This window comes from Talpa europaea (assembly GCF_964194135.1).
Source record: "Talpa europaea genome assembly, chromosome: 2".
NCBI lineage: Eukaryota > Metazoa > Chordata > Mammalia > Eulipotyphla > Talpidae > Talpa > Talpa europaea.
The window spans coordinates 108,743,766-108,771,225 of NC_140068.1; the positions used below are offsets into that span (position 1 = coordinate 108,743,766).

A 27,460-nucleotide genomic window follows, 5' to 3' on the forward strand; every position below is an offset into this window, starting at 1 on the left:
GAGTCATTCACCCTCCTCTGAGAAAAAGTTTGAGTTCTCCTTAGAAACCTGCATCCTCGGGCTTCCCCGGTAGCGCAGCGGTTGAGCGCTGGGTTGCGAAGCTGCCCGCAGCCTCTACAGCGCCGGTTCGATCCCTGGCTGCTCCCGGGCCAACGGAGGAGGGTCCCACCTGGCGCGCAAGACCTCTCCTGCTGCCCGCTGCTCACCTCAGAAGTGTACTTTGGTCCTTCTGCCTGCTCTGCTCCCCGCTCTGGCTCTGGTGAATTCTCTCACCCTCCTGCGCTTCTGACTATACACAGTGCTTGTATAAATAAATAAATAAATAAATAATAAAATCTTTAAAAAAAAAAAAAAAAAAAGAAGAAACCTGCATCCTCATATCTCAGGCTTCATCCTGATTCTAGAACCTCCTAAGAAATAGATTATCCCAGATTCCCTGGACCAGACTGGTATCTCCAGACTGGTATCTGGGTTTGTGCTCCCTTTCCAAACCCCTTGTAATGCCCATTCTGAGTATGGTCATAAGAGGCTGCTTCACTTTCCATGGAGGAAACAAAGTGTGATTGTCTATTTCTTTCCCCTTTCAGAACCTCCAAACACACACGTGACCCACCACCCCACCTCTGACCAGAAGGGTCACCCTTAGGTGTTGGGCCCTGGGCTTCTACCCTGCGGAGATCATCCTGACCTGGCAGTGTGATGGTAAGGACCTGACCCAGGACACGGAGCTGGTGGAGACGAGACCTGGGGGGTTTGGAACCTTCCAGAAATGGGCAGCTGTGGTGGTGCATTCTGGGGAGGAACAGAGATACACATACCTTTTGCAACATCAGGGGCTGCTGAAGCCCCAAGTCCTGAGATGGGGTAAGGTGGAGCCCTTCTGGAGACCTTCAGAGGGCAGGATGGAAGCCTGGGACTCACGACTGCGCCTTCCCTCCTCTTCTAGCGCCACCTCCTCAGCCCACTACTCCTACGTACTTCACCAAGAGCATCACTGTCAGCCTGGTTCTCCTTGGAGCTATGCTCACTGCCGCTGTGATGACTGCAGCTGTGATGTGGAGGAAGAAGTGCTCAGGCAGTGAAGGGATGTGGTTTAGTTTTCTTGACCCATGGGAGGAATTCAAGCCCAGGTAGAAATTTGACCTGAATCCTTACAAGGAAGTACCATCACAGACATGTGCTCACCCATTCTGGAGCCTTATGTGTTAACTCTTACTCATTATAAAGCAAATGTGAAAATGAAGGACAAGTTTACCATCTTAATGAACCTTGGGATGAGGACCTTAAACCCAGCAATTACCTGTTAAGTACGGACGTCCAAGAGATCGGTCAAATCTTTGCACATGTACTGTGCTCATGTGTCCTGATCCCACCCTAGGACTGTAGTCACAGTTCTGCAAACTTTCTGCAGTCCAGGATTAGGGGCTCTTTTAGATCTTCATGGCCCTGATGCCTCTCTGATATCTCAAAGAGGGCTCTTATCGTACGAGTAGAAAAAGATGGTACTACACTGAAGCTGTAGAAGTGGGAGAAGGGCCTGGTCCCTGAGATCTTAGTATAGTCTAGATGGAATCCATGGGGTGAAATCACCCACCCCATTTCTCCTTATTTAGGGCCTCCAAAAGATGAAAGATTTGTTTCCATACATTTTGTCTAGCTGGGTGGACAGTTTGTTGAACACATTGCTTATGTGAAGAACAGAGAATGGTTTGGGAGAAGCATAGGGAAGAAGCTGGCTGTCTCCACTGGAGGATATAGAAAACCTAGAACCACAAGAAGCTCTCCCAATGGTAGACTCTAACTGGGACCCCAATAATGGAGGTATGCAAAAGTTAGAGTACTATCAGAAGTACTTATTAGTAGCATTAAGCAGAAGATATCTAAACAGAAAAGTTTTGTTCAGGTACTAGAGATTCAGCAAAAGGCTGATGAGGATCTTTCTGAGTTTTTTGAAAGAATTATGCACATATATGAACCCTAATGCTCCAGAGAAAGCTAGAATGGTTAACATGACATTCATTGTGTAGAGTACTCCATGTATGAGGAGGAAGCTAAGATAGATGATGCTACACAAATGAGTCCTTCCCTAACTTCATAGTTGAAGAAACGAGGAAAAGAACAACAAAATCACCCCAAAACCAGTAGAAGGCAGGAATAATAAAATTTAGAGCAGAAAGAAATGAAATAGAAAACAAAAAGACACTCCTAAAGAATAGTGAAACCAAGAGTTGGTTCTTTGAAAAAATAAACAAAATCAACAAGTTATTAGCCATGCTGATGAAGAAAAGAGAAAACAAAAATAATAGAATCAGAAATGAAAGATGGAAACAAAGACAGCACACAAAAAAATTATACAGCAGTGTCTCTAATGAAAACAGATGCTAAATAAACGAACACAGATGTCTCAATAAAATATTAGCAAACCAAATCCAACAGTACATTAGAAGGATTATACATCATGATCAAGTGGAGTTTGTATCAGGGACACATGGATGGCTTAACATCTGAACATCAATTAATGTAATTCACCACATCAACGAAAAGATGGATGAAAACCATATGATCATATAATGGATGCTGAGAAAGCTTTTGATAAAATTCAATATCCAACATTCAAACTCTCAAAAAACTGGGGATAAATGGAACATCCATATGTAACAAGCCCACAGCTAACATCATTCTCAATGTTGAAAAGCTGAAAGCCTTTCCACTAAGATCTGGTGTAAGACAAGGATGTCCACTCTCACCACTGCTTTTGACATAGTATTAGAAGTCCTAGCCAGAGCAATTAGGCAAGAGAAAGTAGTAAAAGGAATCCAAATTGGAAGAGAAGTAAAACTATCATTATTTGCAGATGGCATGATAATGTACATAGCCTGAAATAATTCATGGAAAAATTAACTGAAATACTAAGCCCGTTGTGGACCTATTGTTGATCTTATATTGAATTATCCTTATTACATTTGAACAGAGAAAGTGGTGTTTTCTGTAGAACTTTTAGGGCCCAAACTCTACCATCACCTTCCCTCACTCTTCCTCCATCTTCCCCTCGACCCCCATCATGAGAGCAACATCAGGAGGAATTTTTAAAATTAGACTTCACTGCCAGCGCAGGTAGTGAGGCGCCCATCTCTAGGAGGACCCAACCCTCACTCTAGATGTTTCCAGTGGATGTGACCACATTGAGGCTTCAGCCCCCTCAGCTCAGAGACCCTTCCTTACCACAGCTGCCACAGCAAGGGGGGCCCTAGGAGTATCAGAGCCCTGGGTCCCCTGCTGTGTGACCTGGGCTGTGCTTCTGAGTCTGACTTCCCACAGTCATTAGTTACGCTGGGATCATTGTATCTGACAACTTCCAGGGTGTCCTGGGTTAAACTGAACACTGTGTACAAATACTTGTTTCCATTGTTGGCTTTTATTCCCTTCTTGTTTGCATTATAAAAACTCAGGTCAACACTTTCTCCCGCCCCCCTTCTTTTTTTTGGATGCACAGCATTGATATAACAACAAAAATAAAAGAACTTTTATAGTGAAAACAAAAACAAAAAAACTGATCTCCAAACTGATCTCCAAAAAAACTGATCCTGGTATCGAACATAGTAATAATACCTACTATTTTTTTTTTGTTCTCTTCCAGAGTGAGCATGAAAATAAGAAGATACATCCAGAACACTATAGTGGGGAGGGAGGTGGGGGAACCAGCCTGTGTTTATCTGAGATCCTCTCCCTGCTGCACATCTAGGGTTACCCTGGAGAGATGGGAGAGCCCAGAATGAGAAAGAAACAATAATTTCACCCTCTCTAATGTTACACCTTCCTCCAGGAGCTAAGGCTGACCCTGCCCCATTTCTCCCTCCCTTCCTGGACTGTAGACAAAAGCTCAGCTCAGTAACTCTGGTGACCTGGGCTAATCCTGCCCCTGGGCCAGGCCAGCAGGGCACACACTCCTCCCTCTCAGCCTGTGGTACTCCCTCCAGCTCTGGTCTAGAGAGAAAGTAGCTGCGCCCACGGAGGCAGTGACCCCTGGGAAACAGAGGGGCTGCCAGGCTGGAGCTCCCTGACTCTGAGGCTTGTGGAAATTTTACAGAGACCCCAAAGGAGATGAGCTTGAAGTGAACATTGGGGGCTGGGGGAGGGAGCTATCAGGGTTGGAGGTGCTGCCACATCCAAGCAGGGGACCTGTAGGCAGGTCCTCTCCAGCTCCTTTCAGCTCGATCTAACCATGAGATATTGGGCACTGTGGTGATGGTACAAGGGTACATTGGTGAAGGAAACTCTATAGGGACTACTCCTGAAGGGGGGAAGCAAATATTGTTTGAAAATGAACAATGATGTAAAATATGTATATAACTAAAAAAAAAAAAAACATAATCTAATCATGAGATAGTTCTCATCCAGTGTTTCTTTTTTTTAATAAACTTTTTTTTAAGATTTATTTTTATTTATTTATACAAGCACTGGGTACAGTCAGAAGCGCGGGAGGGTGAGAGAATTCACCAGAGCCAGAGCGGGGAGCAGAGCAGACAGAAGGACCGAAGTACACTGCTGAGGGGAGCAGCGGGCGGCAGGAGAGGTCTGCGCGCCATGTGGGACCCTCCTCCCGTGGCCGGGGAGCAGCTGGGGATCGAACCGGCACTGCAGAGGCTGCGGGCAGCTTTGCAACCCAGTGCTCAACCGCTGTGCCACCAGGGAGGCCCCACATCCAGTGTTTCTTCCAGTCCCCCTCAAAAACTGCTTCTTCACAGAACGTTTCTCACTGAGTTGTTGTATTGACATTCTTTACTCATGGGATTTGCATTCAGTTATTCTGAGACTTGATGTGTAATTATTCTCCCATTGTCTTACATTAGCTGAACCTTTGTCTAAACTCTAGGAAGGGAGGGGAGAAATGGAAGAGTGCCTACCTTTTAGAGTAGGGTTTAATGTTAGAGTGCATGGAGTTCTTGTTTCTTTCCCATTTGGGAGTTGTCCTATCTCTCCAGGTAACCCCCAAGTGCTCTGTCTCTCCTGTCTCTCTCTCTCTCTCTCTCTCTGTCTCCCTCCCTCCCTCCTTCCTTTCCTCTCTCCCTATAACTAAACCCTGCCATTGTCATTTCCTGCTGTATGTCTGCTTTTGGGTCTTGTCTAGCAGTTTGTAAGCCTGCTGGTAAGGACCCACCAACCAGGTTGTTTCCACCTCCTGCCCCAATTTTGCTTGGCTTCACACCTAATGCTGATTTTATTTCACTTATAGGTAGTTCTGATTTATAATGATCTCCTGAGAAATGTCAAGCTGCATATGCTGTGACCTCCTTAGTGTCCACTCTAGAAATTGCTCCTTGCCTGAGGGTCACTTGTTACATTGACTGAAGTCTGCCATTGGCAAAAGGAAAAAGAACAGTAAATGTGAATTTGCAGTGCTGTGCAATCTGGGAATGCTTTGTAAGCAAAGAGGATTCTAGAACTCTGCCAGACAGCCTACCAAAAGTGGAAAACAAGTGACTACTTTATTAGGGACCTCACTGCTTCCTGAAGAATTAGAAATGGGGCCTCCTTCGTGGCCTAGGGGTTAGGTCTTAGTGCTATCATCATTGAGACAGCCCACCATGATGTCCTGATTTCAATCCCTGACAGCACAGTGACGTCTTCTGTCTGAACCCCTGCTCCCCATAGCAGTTTATTTCAGTTCCATCTGTTCTGCTTGCAACTGTGCCTCCATTGAATCCTCTACCCACCCTCTCAATTCTGGCCTACACCCCAATTCTTCAATGCATAAATAAATAACTAAAATCTTAAAAAAAAAAAAAGGAATTGGCAATAATTAAAACACTGCTGTACTGTACAGCAGTCACCTTAAAAGCAAATCACCCTAAAAGCTAGGGAAGACCAAACAGCTAAGGAAGCATCTTAACACAAGCAACATTCAATGTATTTTCTCTCTCATGCTAACTTGAGACTTGAACTTTCAGAACACAGCTACTGAAAAGGAGAAACAGCGGTTGCCCAGAAAAGGGGGATTTTTCTTTCTCACAGAAAACTGTGGATCAGATTAAACCCACACCCAACACTTCCCTTAAGATCACAGCTTCCTTTTTTGCAGCGCATTCATAGCTTAATGCACTGGGCCGCAGAGAAAATGGATGCTTGGGGAAAACAATATTTTCAGACAACTTCTTTTATGGTGGCACAGAAGAGGTGGTCCATGTGTTTAATTGGCCCTAACCATAACCCAGGAAACCTTTCCACAGCAAAAAGGACCCTGACCTGCAGGGCCCTTTGAGTTTGGAAAAGGGGTTGTATCCAAATGCCTCCCAAGTTTACCAGCACATACTTGTTATGTCATGTGTGTTTTCTCGTGGGGTAGAAGCCTCCCCATGCAGAAGGACAATGGCTCAGTCACTGGCAGGTCACTGCTGGACTGATCCAGCGTGGGGATTCTCACTGACCTGCACTGTGACTACAGAGCCACTAAAGGACACCTCACAAAGGAAATTTGTAAAATCTGACGTTTACTACAACAGACAGTGACTGATAAAATGTAAATATAACTTTGTATTTTCCAGATGCTGTAATAGGCACTAAGGGAAGCAATAAGGGGGAAGGGCTCAGATCACAATAGGAAGGTAGATACTCTGCAACTCCTCCTTAGGGGAAATATCAGTGAAAGATGCAAGAGGTTCCCTGATGTTGGCAGAAGGTGCAATACTCTCATGAACGCATGAATAAGGTTATTATAACCATAAGGCAGAATACTGTGAGGACATTATGAACACTCTGGGAACGCCTCAGTGTGTTGTAGGCAAGAGAGCAAAGCCATCTGATAGGCTTGAATCACAGCAGCTGCCCTGTTCTGTGAAGCAGCCACTGCAGGAATCTGTTATCTGTGGAAAATCAGTCTTCCACCTCCCCTGTGACCAAGGAGCCAGCTGAATACTCTAGCAATGAGCCTTTGCATCTCTATGGTATTTTCTTTCAAAATCTGAAAAATGATCAAATCCCAGCATTTTCCATGGGAAAATCGATGCTTTCTACATAGGGAAGGCATCGACATTTCTCTAGGTTAAGATAAATTCAGAAAATCAAAAGATCTAAACCTATTGATGAAAACCGGAAGCCTCCTGCCCAAAATTCAACACAGTCTTACATCAGTGAGCCATTGGCCTGCCCTCGTTGGCATGTTTGCTCCTCTGTACAGGGTGTATAAAGTGATCTCAAAGTTGATTGCTGGAGCAGTTCTCACAGCGTAAAACCTGATGGCCTGTTCCTGGGTTTGAATCCTCACTTTGATCACCTAAAAAAGTCCTTGTCTAACTATCACTAAGGTTTTATCTCAGTCAATAATGTCTGTCTCCCCATCTCACAGTCTGGCCCCATCTTCTCCAGCCATAATGGACTCAGTGTCCTGCTCAGACTTGAGCCATCACTGTGGAAGTGCAGGCCCCTGTGTTGTCCACCAAGGTGCTGGCAGCAAAACCAGGCTTGCTGAAGCCAGGGGGAAGGAAACAGTGTGGACACCCATGAGGGATGGGAGGCCTGGGGCAGAAACCATAACTCAGGGTGGGTGGGGAGTGGACTCTGACCTGCCTTCTCTCTACTGGCTCTGCTCCCTGTGCTGGGCTCTGCTAACCCTCACCCCCAAGGCACTCTCCCAAGCTGCTGCCTTTGCCCAGGAGTAGCTCTCGTGGAGCCCCTTCCTGACTTGTGCAAAGTGGGGAGGAGAAAGAGGAAGAAGTCAGAAAGGGGTGAGGTGAATAGAGGGACAAGAGTGAGGTGAGGGGAAGTATGTGGCCATCCCACAAAAATGCAAAAACAGGCTCTTGCACAGCCTGTGTTGCTTTCACCAAATAAATCCATTTAAATCCTCACACAACATCATTTCTTCCAGAATCTTCCAGGACTCAGGTCTCAGTGAGATTCGGGGTTCTCTAGAGAATTAGGAAGGGGGGTTGAGACATCTTGGACCAACTGCTCCAGACACCACAGGATCTTGGGAGAGCCCTAGGGAATACCCACTATAAAAAACAAATATCAAAGAATTCTGACTGGTGTCTCTGGAAGCGGGGAACACAATCGCTACTGGAGGTGTGGCAGCATCATCAGTCCCCAGGGAGAGCTGAAGGTGGTTGTGAGTAGGTAACTGAGGCCTGGAAGAAGCTCCAGAGAGGTGGGCAGAGCCAGCCTGGGCCTTTGCATGGCTGCGCATCCCCATCCACCACTGCCCTGTAAATGCCTCATCCTCACCAGAGTCTGCTGACCGCTCCTTTAGGGACAGTCCATGATTCATTCTCTCCTTCAGCCTTGGTCCTGGGTCTACCTGAGTGACCCAGAAAGATTCCAGTCTCACCACAGACCTATTTCACTCTCTGTCCCTGATGGGCATCTTAGAACAGGGAACTGCTTTCAAAGAAGTGGTTATTCATTGGAATCCAGGGGAGGAAGGAGAACAAGACAGGGAGAGGGAAGCAGCTAAGGGAGTCAGAAGAGAGCAGAGGGGACAGGGAAGAGTGGGGCGGGCTCCTGAGGGGACAAATGTGACTTAATCATAAGAACCAACCTGGCAGCTCCCCTTAGCTCCTCCCTCTCCAGCCCAGGTCTCAAATAGGGAATCCAGAAAGGGGCTAGAGGAGGGATGAGGCCCATTTTTCCTGACACCTTGGAGTGGGGAAAACCGCAGTAATCCTTCTTAGAGTTAACTTTATAGATGCTAAGCTAGACTAAATGTCATTATCTCCTTTGAGTTTGGTTGCCCAATGAAAATGTAAAATAACACTGTGTCTATTCCCAAATATAGGATTCAGAAAAAAATCTGACTCTACTCTGTTCCCAGCCTTTATTTTCCCTTATAAAATTATTCAATCTAATGTGTTTTATTTATTTTTAATATGTTTTTACATCGTTCTTCATTTTTTTACAATGTATGCTTTCTCATCTCCGTTTATAGTTGCCATGAAATTCCCATCACCTACTCACCTGTGTACCGTCACCATAGTCCCTTGTGCTCTTCCCACCCGTTTTGATCCTACTCCCTTCTCCCCCCTTGCAGAATGTCCCTGGTTTATAGTTGTTTGTTGACTTTGATTTTCACTTTATTATAATAACCTTTTTTTTTTTCCCTGATCCCTTATTTGGATCCTCTACATTCCTCCTACAAGTGAAACCATTTGGTATTTTTCTTTTTCTTTCTGGCTTATTTCATTGAGCATGATCCCTTCCAGTTTCATCCATTTTCCTGCAAATGACATGAGTTTATCTTTTTTTGATAGCTGAATAATATTTCATTGTGTATATGTACCACATCTTCTTGATCCCCACCCTTTTCTGACCTCTCCTCTACCCCCTCTGGATGTCTCAATTCTATAGTTAGCTTTCAAGGGTTGGATTCAATGTTTGCATTTGTCTAAACCTGTTTGGCTTCTCTCTATTCATATTTAAGTAATACCAGGTATTTATCTTTCTCCTTCTGGCGTACTTCATTTAGTATAATCCCTTCCAGCTCCATCCATGTTGTCACAACTGGCTTTAGTTAATTTTTTTTTGAACACTGAATAATATTCCATTATGAATATATACTATACTTTCGTGATCTACATCTATTTTGGGGCACTTAGGTTGTTTCCATAGCTTGGCTATTGTAAATAGTGCTGCAATAAACATGAGGATGCAAATTTCCTATTTTATTAGTGTTTTTATGTCCTTGCGATAGATACCCAGGAGTAGAATTGCTGGGTTGTGTGACAGATCCATTTTTAATCTTTTGGGAAACCTCCTTAGTGTTTTCCATAGTGACTGAACTGGTCTGCCTTCCCACCAACAGTGTAAGAGGGTTCCTTTTTCTTCACATGCTCACCAACACTTTTTGTTTCTGGGCTGTTCTCACTGGAGTGAGATGGTATCTTATTGTGGTTTGATTTGACTACAATGATAAATGATGATGAACATCTTTCATTTGCCTATTGTCCATCTGTATATCTTCTTTGAAGAAATGCCTGTTCAGTTCTTTACTCCATGTTTGAGCCTGTTCTTTTCTTTTTGGTTTTTTTTTTTTTTTTTGAGTTGCGTAAGCTCTTTGTAGAACTTTCATACCAGCCCCTTGTTGGATGTATTGTGTACAAATATTTTCTGCCATTAAGCAGAGTGCTTCCTCATTTTTGTTATGTTTTCTTTCTTTTTAGCTTGCTGTGGTGCCAATTATTTATATTCTTATTCTTTTCCTTGCTCCTCGGAAGAAATCCACAATCATAGAAGCTTACATTGTGGAGTGATTTTCCTATGTTTGTCTTCTATGCACTTTATGCTTCATGTCTTACTTCAAAGTCTAATCCATATAGAGTTCATTTTGTGTTTTGTGAGAGATAAGGTCTGCTTTCATTCCTTTGCCTGTGGCTAATTTTCCCAATACCATTTATTGAAGAGGTTTTTTTGCCCCAGTGTATATTCTTAGCTCCTTTGTCACATATTAACTGTCCACATATGTGTTGGTTTATTTCTAGGATCTCAGTTCTATTTCAATGACCTGTATGTCTGTTTTTGTTCCAATACCATGCTGCTTCAATTATTATGGCTTTTTAGTATATTTGTAGTTTGGATGTGTGATACACCATTTCTCCTCTTTTTGATCAGGATATATTTGGCTCTTATGGTCTTTTATGATACCAAGTGAATTTCAGTAATGTTTGTTCCATGTCTTTGAAGAATGCCGCTGGAATTTTTATACTGATTGCAATGAATATATATATTACCTTGGGTAGGATGGTCATTTTGTCAGTGTTCATTCTTCCATGAGCAGAGACATATTTTCCTTTCTTTTCTATTTGTTTAATAATGACTTATAATTTTCTTTCTATATATCCTTCACTTCCTTTGTTAAAATTATACTTCGGTATTTAATTCTTTTTGATGCAATTATAAATGGAATTGTCTTAATTTCTCCCTCTACTATTTCACTGTGGAATATAGAAAGTCGACTGACTTTTGTATATTGATTTTGTAACTTGGCACTTTACTGAACTGGTTTAATGATTTAATTAGCTTTTCAGTGGCATTTTAGGCTATCTTATGAATATTGTCATGTCATCTGCAAATAATGTGCAGAAAAAATAGCTTTACTTCTTCTTTCCAAATTTGGATTCCTTTTATATCTTTCTCTTGCCTAATTGCTCTAGCTAGGATTTCCAACACTATGTTGAATAGTAATGGTGAGAGTGCCTATCCGTATCTTGTACCACATCTTTATATGTGTGTGTGTGTGTATTTATTACATCATCCTTCATTTATTCATGTTTGTACAATGTATGATTTCATCGTGAATTTCCCACCACCAATTCACACATGCACCATCACCATAGTCCCTTGTGCTCTTCCACTCCTGTCCTGATTCTTCTCCCTCCTCTTCCCCTACAGAATATTTCTGGTCTATGGTTTCCTGTTTATTTTGAATTTTACTTTTTATAGTTATTTTTTTTTTGCCTGATCCCTCTATATCCCTCCTATAAGTGAAATCATCTAATATTTTTCTTTTTCTTTCTGGGTTATTTCACTGAGCATAAGCACTTCCAGCTCCATCCATGTTGCTGCAAATGGCATGAGTTTATCCTTTTTGATCGCTGAGTAATACTCCATTGTGTATATATACCACATCTTTTTGATCCAGTCATCTAGTTTTGGGTATATTTGGGTTGTTTCCACAGCTGACCTATTGTAAATAGTGCTGTAATAAACAGGAGTGAAAGTGTCCTTTTGAATTAATGTTTTTGTGTCCTTTGGATAGATATCTAGGATAGGAATTGCTGGATCATATGGAATCTCCATTTATATTAGTTTATGGAACTTCACACAGCTTTCCATAGTGGTTGGGCTAAGTTTGCATTCCCACCAGCAATGCAGGAGAGTTCCTTTTTCTCCACATCCTCACCAACATTTGCTGTTAGTTTTTTTGATATGCACCTTTCTCACTGGTGTAAGGTGGTACCTCATTGTGGTTTTAATTTGCATTTCCCTGATTGCAAGTGATATTGAACAATTTTTTTATATGCCAGTTCGCCATTTGCATTTCTTCTTTGGAAAAGTTTCTTTTAACTCTTCTGCCCATTTTTGATGGGCTGTTTACTTTGTTTTTGTTGAGTCTCATTAGCTCTTTGTAGATCTTTGTGATCAGTACCTTATCATTAGTGTTGTGTGCAAAAATTGTCTCCCAATCAGTGGGGTGTCTCTTTTGCTGTGCATATACTCTTTGATTTGATGTAGTCCCAGCTGTTTATCATTTCCTTCACTTCCTTTGCTTTAGGTGATGTGTCTTTAAAGATGTTACTGAGATGTATGTCATGTAGTGTTTGCCTATATTTTCTTCTATACATTTTATGGTTTCAGGTTTTATGTCTAACTCTTTAATCCATTTTGAGTTTGTTTTTGTGCTTGTTGTGAGGTAGTAGTCTAGCTTCATTCTTTCACAAGTAGCAGTCTAGTTTTCCCAATGCCGTTATTGAACAGATTGTCTATGTTCCATTGCATATTCTTTGCTCTTTTGTCAAAGATGAATTGTCCATCTTTGAGTCTGTGGGTTTATTGCCAAGTTTTTGATTCAATTCCATTGGTCTGTTTTTTTCCAGTACCATGCATTTTTAATATTATGGCTCTGTAATATAGCTTGAAGTCTGGGAGTGTGATACCTCCATTCCCCTTCTTTTTAGTCAGGAGAGCTTTGGCTATTTGAGGTTTTTTTTTTTTTTGTGGCTCTTTATGAATTTCATCAATATTTGCTCTATTGCTTTGAGCAATGTCACTGAAATTTTTGTTGGAATAGCACTGAATCTATAAATTGCTTCTGGTAGGATGGCCATTTTGATAATGTTAAGTCTTCCAATACATAAGCAGATGTCTTTCCATTTCTTTGTGTCTTCTATTTCTTTTAACAATGTTTTATAATTTTCTTGATGGAAGTCCTTCTCCTCCTTTATTAAATTTATTCCCAAGTATTTGATTTTTTTTGTTTCATTAATAAAAGAGATGGTTTTCTTGATTTCTTCTTCTTCAGTTTGATCGTTTGCATATAGGAAAACTACCGATTTTTGTGTGTTGATTTTGTATCCTAAATTAATGTTTTTTGTCCTTTGGATAGATTCTTAGGAGTGGAATTGCTGGGTTATGGTTATGGTTATATGGTAGCTCCATTTTTAGTATTTTGAGGAATCTCCACACAGCTTTCCATAGTTTTTTGGACACTTTACATTCCCACCAGCAGTGTAAGACAGTTCCTTTCTCCACATCCTTGTAAAAATTTGTTGTTTCCTATTTTTTATCACCATGTCACTGGTGTGAGGTGGTATCTCATTATGGTTTTGATTTGCATTTCCCTGATTACAAGTGATGTTGAACATTTTCACGTGAAGATAATTTTAATACACATTTACCTTTGAGTCACACAGTATTTTGTGGGGACAGATATAGAAAACTAACAGCATCCTAGATATGCTCTGTCCAATACGGCACCTAATAGTCATATGTGGACTTTTGTTTTAAAATAAATAAAATTTTAAAATTCAACAGCTCTGCTCACAAGTACATCTCAAGTGCTCAACAGCCACATGGTTAGATGCACCATATTGGTCAATGCACATATAGAACAACTCCTTCTCCGGGAATATTCTCTTCATGCTTTGGGGGCATCAAGTCAAATGCATTATTAGACACATGAAAAATGGAAGAGCCAATATTATTTCTCTTAAAGACTAGGTCAGATCTCTCTCTTTGGTGAGACACTATATTAAGCTGGTGTAAAACAAACCAAAACAGGTTATAAGTGGGTCTGATGCCTCAGGTTCAAACTATTCCCATCCCAAAGTGAAACATCTGACCCTCTACTGCCTTCTCAGACAGAGGACACTGACATCAAATTTCTCAGGGGTAAGTTCTCTTTTATAAGAGCCCGGGGCAAAGCTCTAAGATAAGCTTTAGGAGTCAGGGAGTCCAACCCAGGGAGAAGCATTCTGGGAAATCAAGCAGAGGCAAAGGTAGAGGACACTTGGGATACTCTCCTAGTTTGCTGGGAAAAGCATTTCTCAATTTGTGGTCTATGTAATCCTTGAAATCAAGAAGAAACTTTCCTGGGGTCCATGGGTCAAAACTGTTTCCATAACATCACATAGATATCCCTTTGCATGGAATGCATGACATCAAAACTATTTTCAAAATGTTATTTAGTCATCATTTGTTTCTTCACTATTTCACCATTTGCACCTGTTACAGCATCTCAAATCAAAAGAGTGGGCCCTTTTCCCTCTAGGGATAGAATTCATCAGAGAGTGCAAGTGGTAGTTGAACCAGGGAAGGATTTATTAGAGAGACACGTGCATGAGGCAGCCAGTTTGGGAAAGCAGACTATGACCTAGTTCTCCCAAGGGAGTTAGGAGGAACTATTTAAAGGGTAAGTCCCTGAGGTAGAGAGGAGGAAGACAGCGTCCTAGCTTGTTCTGGGTTGGGCTACTCCAGGCCTGCACACATGGTTATAGTCCAGCTGTGTCTGTGGACACTCAGCTTTCTCCCTCCAGGAAATGGTAAAATAATCATTAGGATCTAATATCTACCAGGGTGCTTCACGTTAGTGTAGAGAGCTGAATTGCTTGTACAGGGCTCGCCATTCCATGATTTAGTCCACCTGTTCAAACAGGACTGGGACAACTCATCTACTGCCCACAATTACTGTTATCTTCATCTTCTCACACTGAGGTGAAGCTAGTAAGAATGGAGATTATTGTAACAAATGAGTAGTAGTGAAACTGGATCCCTATGACACAAGCCACAGGACAAAACAGGCTTTTCCCCACAGCCTGAGTGGCGGGGGTGTGCCAGCTTTGTTAGGACTGCTGGTTCCAGCACACACAGGCTGTGGGCCAGTCAGCACAGGCAGCTCTGAAAGCAGCAAGGAGAGAAGGAAGTTTCCCAGTCCGCTGCCCCAGTGTGCTGCCTGCTGCCCCAGCAGGACCAGACCACTCTTGACAGAGGCAGCAGGCAGCCATGGTTCCCTGGTCCTGCCATCCCAGGGCGAGCAGCCCTGGGACTTTGGCACCAGAAACAACCCTGAACCCTGTGGTCAGTGGCCCAGGGACACTTGGAGGAGCACTGGGCCCCACTGGGCCAATTCTGGTGTTTCTGATCCCTGAAGCCGCTAGTAGAGGGGCCCACAAATTCCAGATCAACATGGCAGGCTCCTAGCAGCGCCCTCCCTGCAGCGGCAGGGCCCATTATCCCAGTGCTGTTGCAGGCTCCTAGCCCCTTGCACTGTCACACCTGGCCCACTGAACAGGCACTGGGTACAGTGTGCCTCACACACCGATTTGGCCCACTCCAGCCACAAGCCTGCCCTTGGGTAGGTAGAGTCTGTGCCAGTGCCTGGCTTTTTTCCTTTTAAATTTGGCGCTCAGATCATAAATGGACTAATCAGGCAATTGACCAACCAGGTCTGAGCTCAGTTTCACTTATGGCAGTGACTTAATTAAATAAACCTCTTGTTGTTGGGTCCTGAGCCTGAATGGTCGGGCAATTGTGCACACAGGTGAGAACCCACTGACAGTGACCTGTCCCCACCTTGGCACTGCCCTTGGCACTGTTTTGGTACTGTTGTTAGTATCATTCTAGTAGTTATTTTTCACCACTACTTAACTTACTTAGGAAAAAAAACGCCCAAGTCAGTTTCAGTTCAAAATGTCCTGGTTGATCAGCAATCAAGAAAGATAAACTCATGCCATTTGCAGCAACAAGGATGGAGCTGGAAGGGATAATGCTCAGCGAAATAAGGTGTCCCCATGCCAGAGAAGAGAACAGGGCGGAGCCCCAGGTCCCAGGGGTGGTTCTCAGTCTCAGTCCTGAGTGGGATGTCTGGGGTGGGGAACGCTACTCCTGGGGATTCCCCATCTCCCAGCATTTCACTCCTCCTATATCGAACCAGTGTGGGGTCCTCCTGCCTGGATACCAGCTACTCATCCTAGCTCTCACTTCCTGTTACCTGGAGGGTTTCTGGAGAAGCCAATCAGCACCACCGAGTCTCCACCGACCACTGGACTCATATTCTCCCCAGACACGGAGGATGCGGGTCATGATGCCCCCAACCCTCCCGCTGCTGCTCTTGGCGGGAATCCTGGCCCTGACAGAGACCTGGGCCGGTGAGTGCAGGGAAGGGGGTGGGGCGGGGGGGAGGGAAGGGAAAGGGATTCCCTGAAACGCGAATCTCCAACTTAGCCAGCCCCACTGTCTTCCCTGCGCCAGCTCGGTCAGGTCCCTTTCGACCTTCTCAGCCTCCCGCCATCCTCTAGACCTCTTGCCCCCTAGAGGCTCAGCCCTTCTGGACCTGAGGCCGTTTTTCAACCTCAGAAGCCCCTCGCCCCCCCAACCCCATCTCCCAGGGACCTGGGACCCAACAGGGAGGAGGGTCAGCCCGGGTCTCCCCTCCCGCCCCCAGGCTCCCACTCCCTGAGGATTTTCTCCACCGCGATGTCCCGGCCCGGACTCGGGGGCCCCGGGGAGCCCCGCTTCACCTCGGTGGGCTACGTGGACGACACGCAGTTCCTGCGGTTCGACAGCGACTCCCCAGGCCAGAGGGCGGAGCCGCGGGCGCCCTGGGTGGAAAAGGTGGCGCGGAAGGATCAGGACGAGGAGACTCGAATCCAAAGAAAAAACACACAGACCTTCCGAAAGGGCCTGGACACCCTGCGCGGCCTCTACAACCAGAGCGAGGCCGGTGAGCGACGCGGGCCCGGGGCCAGGTCACCGCCCGTCTCTTCGGACGGGGGGCGGGGGCGCCGCCCGCAGCCTCGGGGCCGAGGTCTCTCTCCAGACCACTGGGCTTGCCCGCCCTCGGCCTAGGGAGAGCCCGCGGGCCTGAAGCCCGTGAAGTTTCATTCATAGTTTAGTTTTATTCCGGGGTGGGCGGGGTGCGGGCGGGGTGATCCCGGGCTGACCACGGGGCGGGCCTCAGGGTCTCACACCATCCAGAACTTGTGGAGCTGCGAAGTGGGAGCGGACAGGCGCTTCCTCCGCGGGTACAGTCGGTTCGCCTACGACGGCGCCGATTACCTGGCCCTCAACGAGGACCTGCGCTCCTGGACCGCGGCGGACCAGAAGGCCCAGATCACCCAGCGCGAGTGGGAGGCCAGCGGCTTGACGGAGCGCTTCAAGAACCAGCTGGAGGGCAGGTGCCTGCAGTGGCTGCTCAGATTCCTGGAGATGGGGAAGGAGGTGCTGCAGCGCACGGGTGAGAGGGGCCAGGAGCTCTCCAGATCTCCCCCAGGCTGTCATCCCACAGGGAGTAGGGAATAATGGCCAGAAAACCGCCCCCTTCTGGTCCGAGAGGGAGGAGTCCTCTGGGGTGTCCTGTTCTGTACTAGTGAGACTCCACCAGAGGCCATGCCTTTCCTGAAGGGCAGATAAGGAATCCAGTCTCTCCTCAGATGGACAGGAGACCATCCCTGAAAGCATCTTTCCCAGGATCTTTTGGACCCCGCAGCCATCTTGAAACAATTTTGAATCTGAGGCATTCATCCTCCACCCACATCAGAGCAGAAGTCTATGTTCTCCTCCTAAGAGCTCTGCATTGTCCCAACAAGAGTTCCCACCGTGGTTCTAAAACTTTCAGCGGATAAGCATTTATCCCAGATTCCCCAGACAAGGCTGGTGTGTGGGTTTTGTGCTTCCTTTTTCCAAACCAGTTGTCCTGTCCGTGCTGAGAATAATCACATGAGGCTGCTTCAGTGTCCACAGAGGAAACACAAAGTGTGAATTTTCCAAATCTTTCCCTCAGATCCCCCTAAAACACAGCTAACTCACCACCCCACCTCTGAAAATGAGGTCACCCTGAGGTGCTGGGCACTGAGCTTCTACCCTGCAGACATCACCCTGACCTGGCAGCGAGATGGGGAGGACCTGACCCAAGACACAGAGGTGGTGGAGACCAGGCCTGGGGGTGATGGAAACTTTCAGAAGTGGGCAGCTCTGGTGGTGTCTTCTGGAGAGGAGCAGAGATACACATGCCATGTGCATCATGAGGGGCTGCTAGAGCCCCGAGTCCTGAGATGGGGTAAGGAGGGGGGATGTGGCACTCAGCTTTTGCTCAGGGACATCAGGAGCCCTTCTGGAGACGTTCAGAGTGTCAGGATGAGGCCTGGGGCTCAGGGTCTCACCTTCCTTTCCCTTCCAGGGCCACCTCCTCAGCCCACAGTACCCACCAGGATCATCATTGCTGGCCTGGTTCTCCTTGGAGCTGTGCTCACTGGAGCTGCAGTGGCTGCAGCTATGATGTGGAGGAAGAAGCGCTCAGGTATGGAAGGGGGAGGTCTTGTCCACTGGGGGCTTTCGGGCCACAGATAGAACTTGCCCTACCTGGTTAATGGAAAGTATCATCCACACATAAGTATTGCCAGTCTGGAGCTGATTGCTCACACTCTTTTGTAAAACACTTATGAAAATGAATCATAAATTGTTCACCTGATGATTCTGATGATGGGGCCCTGATTCCAGCTAATGTCAGAAGGGAAGGTCCCTACTGAGAAAAGATTCCAGGAGTCTGTTGGTCCTGTCCCCCCTCACCTCCTCTCTTCATATTTCTTGGTCCTTCCCTGGATCTTCAGGCACAGTTCTGAAAATTTCCCTGTGGTCCAAGACTAGGGGATTTCTTTAGAACTTCATGGGCTGACTCCTCCCTGGTGTCCCATGATATTTCTTCCCACAGGAGGACAAGGAGGAAGCTACACTCAGGCTGCAAGTAAATGTGGATCAGGGGTTTGGTCCCTGAGCCCCTTGAGACAGTGTAGATGGAGCCCATGGGGAGTCACTGGCATCAATTCCTTCTGTGGTCCCACCTCTCTATGGTTCTGACCAGGTTCCGTTTTGTTCTCCCCCCACATCAATAGTGCCCAGGCCTCTGATATATCTCTCAGCCCCTAAAGGCGAGACCCTGGAGGCCTGCGGTGGGAGGGACTGGGGCAGAGAGGATGGGACCAGGTTATGGGGAAGCTGTGAGGGGGACATTCTGAGGATGTGGTGGACTATCAAGAAGGTCATTTATTTGATTCATGGTTATTCTCTTTCACAGTGTGAGACAGCTGCCTGTGGGGACTGGCTGATGCAGGATTTCTTCTTGTTTCCACTGTGTGACTTCAAGTTCCATTGTTTTCTCTTACTGCAAAGACCATCTGCATGTGTCTGTGTTCCAATTAGCATAATGCCCATCAGGCCCCCTCCCCATACTGACCTTTCTAATCTGGATGGTTTTACTCTTCCAGCAGAGGTGGGGGAGAGCTGACTGTATCCCTGTCTTTACTTTGCATTTTTCTAAGGAATAATATGTGCTCCCTTGTTGAAAATAATAATCAAGATATGAAATTATTTTTTCTATTTTTGTCATGGGGGTTGCTGGGTTAATAAAAATATTCCTAAAATTTGGAAGGAGGCATATGGGAGACCTGAAGACCTTCTATAATCTCTTGTTTGCTGTGCTGAGTCTGTGCAGGTGGGGGCAGGAGAGACTGTGAGGGGCACAAGGGGATGGGGTCTGTGTCCAGTCAGTCCTCAGTGCATTCTGGGCTTTGATGTGGTCACTCCTAGGCTGATCATCACTTTGCTCCTGTCCTCATTCTTCAGTAGCACTTGTCCACTGGGACCTGTGATCGTAGGGACTCATGCATCACCTGAGTCCAGGATGTGGGTGGAGGGCTTCCTCTGGCTAGGTTAGCCTAGACTCAGGGCATAGTGTGATCCATAGTCCTCATACTCTATGTGTTTCTTTGGCTCAGTTGCTTTTTGACTGTTCTTTTTCATGTTCATAGATCATATCTAATGTCCTCTGGGTGTCCCTGTCTCTGACAACAGCAGGTGGCACCTGTCATTGTCCCCACAAGACCCAGGGCAAGACCCTACATACTGGAATCTGTAAAGATGATTTTTAAAAACATCAAGTTTTTCACTTCCTGTAGGAGTGTTTTCTGGATTATTGTTTTCATCTTTTCCACATCTTTTTTAAAGAACCAATTATGGGATCTGTGGGGAGAAGGATCAGGAAGATAAGGGCTTAATTTGAGAGCCTTTGCAGTATCTCCTAAAGACACCTTTATATCCTGTAGAGGGAGGGAGATAAGAGTTGAATGGCAGCCAAAAACATGACTGTGGGGTCACAGAACTCCAGGGCTGTTGGACACTCAACAAGGCACACCTGTTATGTGGAAGTCGGTGTCCTGGGGAAGAGAGCCTGAGATTCTTTCCAGAGTTATCCCAGGGGATATGGGGATTTGTGGATTAATAAGAAGAAATAGGGCATTTGTCTTGTTCCCATTTCTGATACAGAACCCCTAAAACTCTTGGGATTTCCTAAGTGATAAGAGCACTAAGAACATCTTTTGTTTTAATATTTGGCTTTTGACCCTGGTTCCTGACACAGGGCTCCTGAACCCCCTGTGGTTTCCTGAGGTGTAGGGGCATCTTTTGTTCTAATGAGGTGAATCTGGATGGGTTCTCTGATGGCTCCTGCAGGAGGGCTGTAAAGATTAGTAGAAGTGCTGGATGTTCAGCACTGCTCCCTCCCTTCCCCACACTCTCTTGAGAAGGGAGAAGCTCTGAACACAGGATTAATGATCCATCACGCCCATGTGACAAAGCCTCCATGGAAAATCCAGTTGCATTGGGTTCAGAGAACTTCCAGTCCAGTAAGCACATCCACCTATCAGATCAGGTACCACAGCCCCACGGGGATAGAGGCCATTTGCTCTAGACCCCTCTATGCTTCACCCCATGTAGCTCTTCATTTGGCTGTAATCTTTATCATGCTCTTTTATAAACTGGTAAACATAAATGTTTCCCTGAGTTCTTTGAGCAACTCCAGAAATTTGACCCAAGTTGAGGAGGGTTTGGTTTATTGGTCAGGAGCACAGGTACAATCCAAACTTGTATTTGGCACTTGAAGTGAGGAGCTGTCTCCTGGGACTGAGACCCTAAACTGTTGGATCTGGAATTAACTCCATTAGGTAGTGTCAGGATTGAGTTAATTCTGGACACCAATTGGCGTCTCAGGGAACTGCTTGCTGTGGGAAAAATCCCACATGTTTGGTTGCCAGAAGTGTCAGAGTGAAGTGTTCTGGGTAATAGACACAGAGACGGAGAGCTGAGTAACTTTACCAATACACGTCTTTTTGAACCCTCTGGGTCTGCAGGAGCTCATCCTTTTCTCGTAATAGTTAGCTCTTATGCTGGGAGATGCTGCAGGAATCTCCCCACTGTGGTACAAACACAACTCAGGAGCTTATAAAAATTAGTCAGTACAAACCTGTTGGAACATGAATAGCACACCTGGGATTGAAAATTGAGGGTGCTTGATCAAGGGGCCAGAATGTCAGAATGGCTAAGGAATCATTGATTGGACAGGAGCACTATCACAGGACATGGGCCTATCATGGGCCACAAGGCCTGGGCCAATTCCACCACTGGGACCCATGTAGAATGGAAAAAATGAGCCAAAACTCTTGACAAGCAGACATGACTTAGCTGCCCTGGCTGATGGCAGAGGGCAGGACAAAGATGGTGAAAAAAAATATGTATTACCTGAGGCCAGAAGAGCACCAGAGAACTACGTTCCACAAGAGGACTCAGAGGACACACCTGTCACCAGGACCCCAGGTGACCAGGACCCCGAGTGACCTGCCTTACTAAGACCTTTGGGGTGTTTTCCTTTCCCGGCCAGGGATGATGGTGGGAAATGTGGTCCCACAGTGGGCTCATCCACATCCATGGGGAGGAAGCGACCCTGAGGAGACAGAGGCCAAGGGCCTAACTTGGCAAATACCATTAGCCACATGACCAGAGCAACCCAGGGCGGCAGCCGGAGGAGCTGTGGCCCTGGAGAAGGCTGTGGAGAAGGTAACAGGGCTGCTCTCCTCGCCCTTCCCCGTAGGGTGAAGATGTTCTTGCTGCCCAGTTAATTGTGTCCCTGGACTTTAATTAGACGAGTCCCGAACAACAAATACAGAGTACGGATCTCATTTACTTGAAAAGGATAAATGTATTGAGAATTACCAGAAAATCATGCAAACCAAATAAATATTCATAATGTAATACTTTTGACTGAGATAATTACTCAAGACAATGATGAAATTCTTAAACAACTTCTGCAGGAACGCTGGGCTTCCTCATGTATATATATAGGAAAAATTCATTCAGCAGAAACACTTAAAACATCCCTGGAACCAAACAAGCCATCTATTACCATCTATTCACAATACCCACTAAAGACAGAAGCCAGAAAGGCAAACCTCTGTTACAATTTTATTTGGGAAAGGGACTCCTTATGCCCAGTATGTCTTAAAAAAAAAAAAAAGAAAAGAAAAGAAAGAAAGAAAGAAAAGAAAAAACCAGGGCTTCCCCTGGTGGTGCAGTGGTTGAGTGCTGGGCTGGGAAGCTCGGCGCTGGTTCCATCCCTGGCCTCCAGCGAGGGTCCCACATGGCGCGCAGACCTCTCCTGCCGTGCCCGCTGCTCCCCTCAGCAGTGTATTTCATCAAGTCTGCCTGTTCTGTTTCCCGCTCTTCCTATGGTGAATTCTCTCACCCTCCCGCGCTTCTGACTGTACCCAGTGCTTGTATAAATAAAAAAATCTTTAAAAAATTTTTTTAAAAAAGAAAAAACCAAATGGGAAAGGATGGAGAATGTGTAAGGCTAAGGACAGTGACTGCCGTGGACACGCCACCCCACCCTTGTTTCCTAATACACTTGCATCACTGTCTTTTACTCCAGCTGGAGACATCACCCATTTTTTAGTAGTCTACCTGTGGAGTGCTTACTTTAGCACACCTCCCTCTCCCAGCCCCCACTCCCTGAGGATTTTCCACACCTCGAGGTCCCGGCCCCGGCCTCGGGGAGCCCAGCTTCATCGCCGTGGGCTACATGAACAACACGCAGTTCCGGGGTTCGACAGCGACTCCCTGGGCCAGAGGATGGAGCCGCGGGCGCCCTGGGCGGGGCAGGTGGGGCAGGAGGACCTGGACGAGGAGACTCAGAACCAAAGGGACAACACACAGTGGTTCCAAGCGCTCCTGGAGGACCTGCGCAGGCCGCTACAACCAGAGCGAGGACTGGGAGAGAAGCGAACCCGGGGCCAAGTCACCACCCTCACCCCCACGCACCGGCGGGGTCGCCCGGAGTCTCGGGTCCGAGGGCGATCTCGACACTACTGGACTGGCCCGACCCTAGGCCTACGAAGAGCCCGCGGGACCTACCTGTGAAGTTCCCTTCAGTTTAGGTTTATTCGGGGCGGGAGTTCGGGGTGCAGGCGGGGTGATCACCAGCTGACAATGGGGCGGGGCGCAGGGTGTCTCACCCTCCAGAACAAGCATGGCTGCGACGTGGGGTCAGACCGGAGCCTCCTCGGCGACGGCGCCGATTACCTGGCCCTGAGCGAGGACCTGCGCTGCTGGACCACCGCGGACTCTGCCGCTCAGATCACCCGGATCGAGTGAGAGGCGGCCGGGAAGGCTTAGAGCTTCAGGAACTTCTTGGAGGGCAGGTGCGTGGAGGGGCTGCGCAGAGACCTGGAGAACGGGAAGGAGGTGCAGCAGCGCACTGATGAGAGGGGCCAGGAGCTCTCCAGATCTCCCCCAGGCTGTCATCCCACAGGGAATATGGACTAATGGTGAGAAAACCGCCCCCTTCTGGTCCGAGAGGGAGGAGTCCTCTGGGGTGTCCTGTTCTGTACTAGTGAGACTCCCCCAGAGGCCATGCCTTTCCTGAAGGGCAGTTAAGGAATCCAGTCTCTCCTCAGATGGACAGGAGACCATCCCTGAAAGCACCTTTCCCAGGATCTTTTTGACCCCGCAGCCATCTTGAAACCCTCAATTTCTCTCTCAAGGTCTTGCTTTTCGTCTGAGAACAATTTTGGATCTGAATCTGAGTCATTCACCCTCCGCTTACATCAGGAGAGAAGTCTGTGTTCTCTTCCTCAGAGAACTGCATTCTCCCATCAAGGGTTCTCATTCTGATTCTAAAACTTTCAGTAGATAATCAATTATCCCAGATCCCCAGACAAGACTGGTTTCTGGTGTTGTGCTTCCTTTTTCCAAACCACTTATCCTGCTCATTATGAGAATGGTCATATGAGGCTGCTTCAGTGTCCATGGAGGAAACACAAAGTGTGAATTTTCTGAATCTGCCCCTCAGATCCTCCCAAAACACAGGTAACCCACTATCCCGTCTCTGAACATGAGGTCACCCTGAGGTGCTGGGCCCTGGGCTTCTACCCTGCGGACATCACCCTGACCTGGCAGCGAGATGGGGAGGACCTGACCCAGGACACAGAGCTGGTGGAGACCAGGCCCAGGGGGAATGGAACCTTCCAGAAGTGGGCGGCTGTGGTGATGCCTTCTGGAGAGGAGCAAAGATACACGTGCCACATGCAGCATGAGAGGCTGCTGGAGCCCCGAGTCCTGAGATGGGGTGAGGAGGGGGGCGTGGGCACTGAGCTTCTGCTCACGGGAATCAGGAGCCCTTCTGGAGACCTTCAGGGGGTAAAGATGAGGCCTGGGTAACAGGGTCTCACCTTCCCTTCCCTTCCCTTCCAGTGCCCCCTCCTTAGTCCATCATCCCCACCGCAGGCATCATTGCTGGCCTGGTTCTCCTTTTAGCTGTGCTCACTGGAGCTGCGGTGGCTGCAGCTGTGATATAAAGGAAGAAGCACTCAGGTAGGGAAGGGAGTGGGGGATCTTGTCAACTGGAGGCTTTCATGTCCCAGGGAGAACTTGCCCTACCTGGTTAATGGGAAGTACCATCCACGCATAAGTATTGCCAGTCTGGTGCTGATTGCTCACACTCTTTTATAAAGCACTTATGAAAATGAATCACAAATCATTTACCTTGATAATTCTGGTGATGGGGGCCTGATCCCAGCAAATATTCAAAGGGAAGTTCCCGGCTGAGGACAGACTCCAGGGGGCTGTTGGTCCAGTCCCCCCTTATCTCCTCTCTTCTTATTTCTTGGTCCTGCCCTGAGTCTTCAGGTACAGTTCTGGAAACTTCCCTGTGGTCCAGGACTAGGGGATTACTTTAAGATTTCATGGGCTGACTCCTCCCTGTTTCCCATATTTCTTCCCACAGGAGGACAAGGAGGAAGCTACACTCAGGCTGCTGGTAAGTGTGGATCAGGGGTTTGGTCCCTGAGCCCCTGGGGACAGTGTAGATGGAGCCCATGGGGGAGTCACCCTCATCAGTCCCTCCTGTGGTCTCATCTCTGTGGCTCTGACCAGGTTCTGTTTTGTTCTCCCCCAGGCTGTGTCTGTCAGCCCCTAAAGGTGAGAGACCTTGGGGTCTTGTCTTGCAGTTTGTAAGCCTGCTGGTAAGGACCCACCACCAGGTTGTTTCCACCTCCTGCCCCAATTTTGCTTAGCTTCATACCTAATGCTGACTTTATTTCACTTATAGGTAGTTCTGATTTATAAAGATCTCCTGAGAAATATCAAGCTGGATATTCTGTGACCTCCTTAGTGTCCACTCTCAAAATTGCTCCTTGCCTGAGGTTCAGTGGTCACATTGTCTGGAGCCTGCCTCTTTTCAAAAGGAAAAAGAGCAAACATGTACGCAAGCAGTAGATGTACATTTATAGTGCTGTGTGATCTGGGAATGCTTTGTAAGCAGAGAGGATTCTAGAACTCTGCCAGACTGCCTACCAAAAGTGGAAAACAAGTGACTACTTTATTAGGGCCCTTACTGCTTCCTAAAGAATTGGCAATAAGGCCTCCCTGGTGGCCTATGGATTAAGACTCAGTGCTATCATCATTGAGACAGCCCACCGTGATGTCCTGTTTTCAGCCCCTGCAGCACAGAGACCTCTCCTGTCTCAAGCCCTGTTCACCAGAGCAGTGTATTTCAGTAGATCCATCTGTTCTGCTTGCAACTGTGCCTCCAGTGAATCCTCTAATCCCCCTCCCCCCCAATTCTGGCCTATATCCCAGTTCTTCAATGCATAAATAAATAACTAAAATCTTTAAAAATAAGAATTGGGGACTCCTCAATGGCGCAGCAGGTTGAGTGCAGCGCTGTGAAGCTGTCTGCAGCCTCTGCAGTGCCGGTTCGATTCCCAGCCAACCAGGGAGATACCCACATGGCGCAGCAGACCTCTACTTTCTCACCTACTGCTCTCCTCAGCAGTGTATTTCAGTCAGTCTGTCTGTTATGCTCCCCACTCTGTCTCTGGTGAATTCTCTCACCCTCACATGCCTCTGGCCTATACCCCAGTTCTTGTATAAAAATAAATAAATCTTTAAAAAAAATTTAATTAAAAAAAGAAGAATTGGCAATAATTAAAACACAGGGGCACTGCAAGGCAGTCACCTTAAAAGCAAATCACCTTAAAAGTTGGGGAAGACCCAGAAAGGAAAAAAAAAATACCAGATGTCTCACTCATAGCAGGAATTTAGAAAATAAGGGACCAGGAAAAAGACTAATTATAATAAAGAAAAAATCAAAATCAACAAGCAATTATAAACCAAAGACACCCTATGGGAGGTGGGGGGAGGTGAAGAGGGATTAGGGTCAAAATAAGGGGGGGGGCGAAACTGTATGGGGAATATAACCAAAATGAAAATGCATACATTGTGCAAAAATGAAAAATGATGTTAAGAATTATACAAAATAAAATATAATTTTTAAAAAGTTAGAGAAGACCAAAACAGCTAAGGAAGCATCTTAACACAAGCAACAATGACCTCATTCAATGTATTGTCTCTCTCATGTTAACTGGAGACTTTAATTTTCACAACACAGCTACTGAAAAGGAGAAATACAAGTTGCCCAGAAAAGGGGAATTTTTCATTGTCACAGGAAACCATGGATCAGACTAAACCCACACTCAACACTTCCCTTAAGATCACAGCTTCCTTTTTTTTTTGTTTAAAGATTTATTTATTCATGCTGTAGGGCCAGTATGGCCACTGAGCAGGTTATCTTTGATCCGGCAGACCTGGAGGTAAAGGAGAGTCCTGGAGCCCTCGGTGGCCTTCTCAGGCTTTTATTGAGCTGTTACATATAGAGCAGGCAGCAAGCAGAGGTATCTGGGGGCCAGGAGGCAAGTCTTCACTCTGAGTTTCTCTGGCTTTCTCTTCTCCCCTTCTTTTTCCTGCTTCTGCTCCTCTTGGTGACTATCTCTATACTCCTCCTATGGCCCACAGAAGTAAATAAGACTGCTGACAACAATGTAACAAGTACAGGTGCCCCATAAGGCAGGGCAATCCTAATGGTGGGAGGGCAGAAAAGCCTCAAAAACCATTTACCCTACACATGCATACAAGAACCCGGGTACAGGCCAGATTTGCAGGATGGTGAGAGGATTCACCAGAGACAGAGTGGGGAGCAGAACAGGCAGACTGACGAAGTACGCCGCTGAGGGGAGCAGCGGGCGAGACAGGAGAGGTCTGCCACGCCATGTGGATATCTCTGCACCTGACTGGAATTGAACCCACTCTGCAG

At 46.5% G+C, this 27,460-nt stretch overlaps 1 protein-coding gene across 1 annotated transcript in view; it reads left to right on the plus strand.

The window, feature by feature from the left end:
- Positions 1-27,460, plus strand: part of LOC311188227 (patr class I histocompatibility antigen, A-2 alpha chain-like) — a gene marked incomplete at both ends in the record, with an annotated part of 424,961 nt that overhangs the window by 384,929 nt on the left and 12,572 nt on the right. Inside the window, 2 exons of the mRNA XM_084259377.1 lie at positions 18,164-18,283; positions 25,094-25,126. Coding sequence (XP_084115503.1) covers positions 18,164-18,283; positions 25,094-25,126 — 153 coding nt within the window. The remainder of the gene's footprint in view (positions 1-18,163; positions 18,284-25,093; positions 25,127-27,460) is intronic.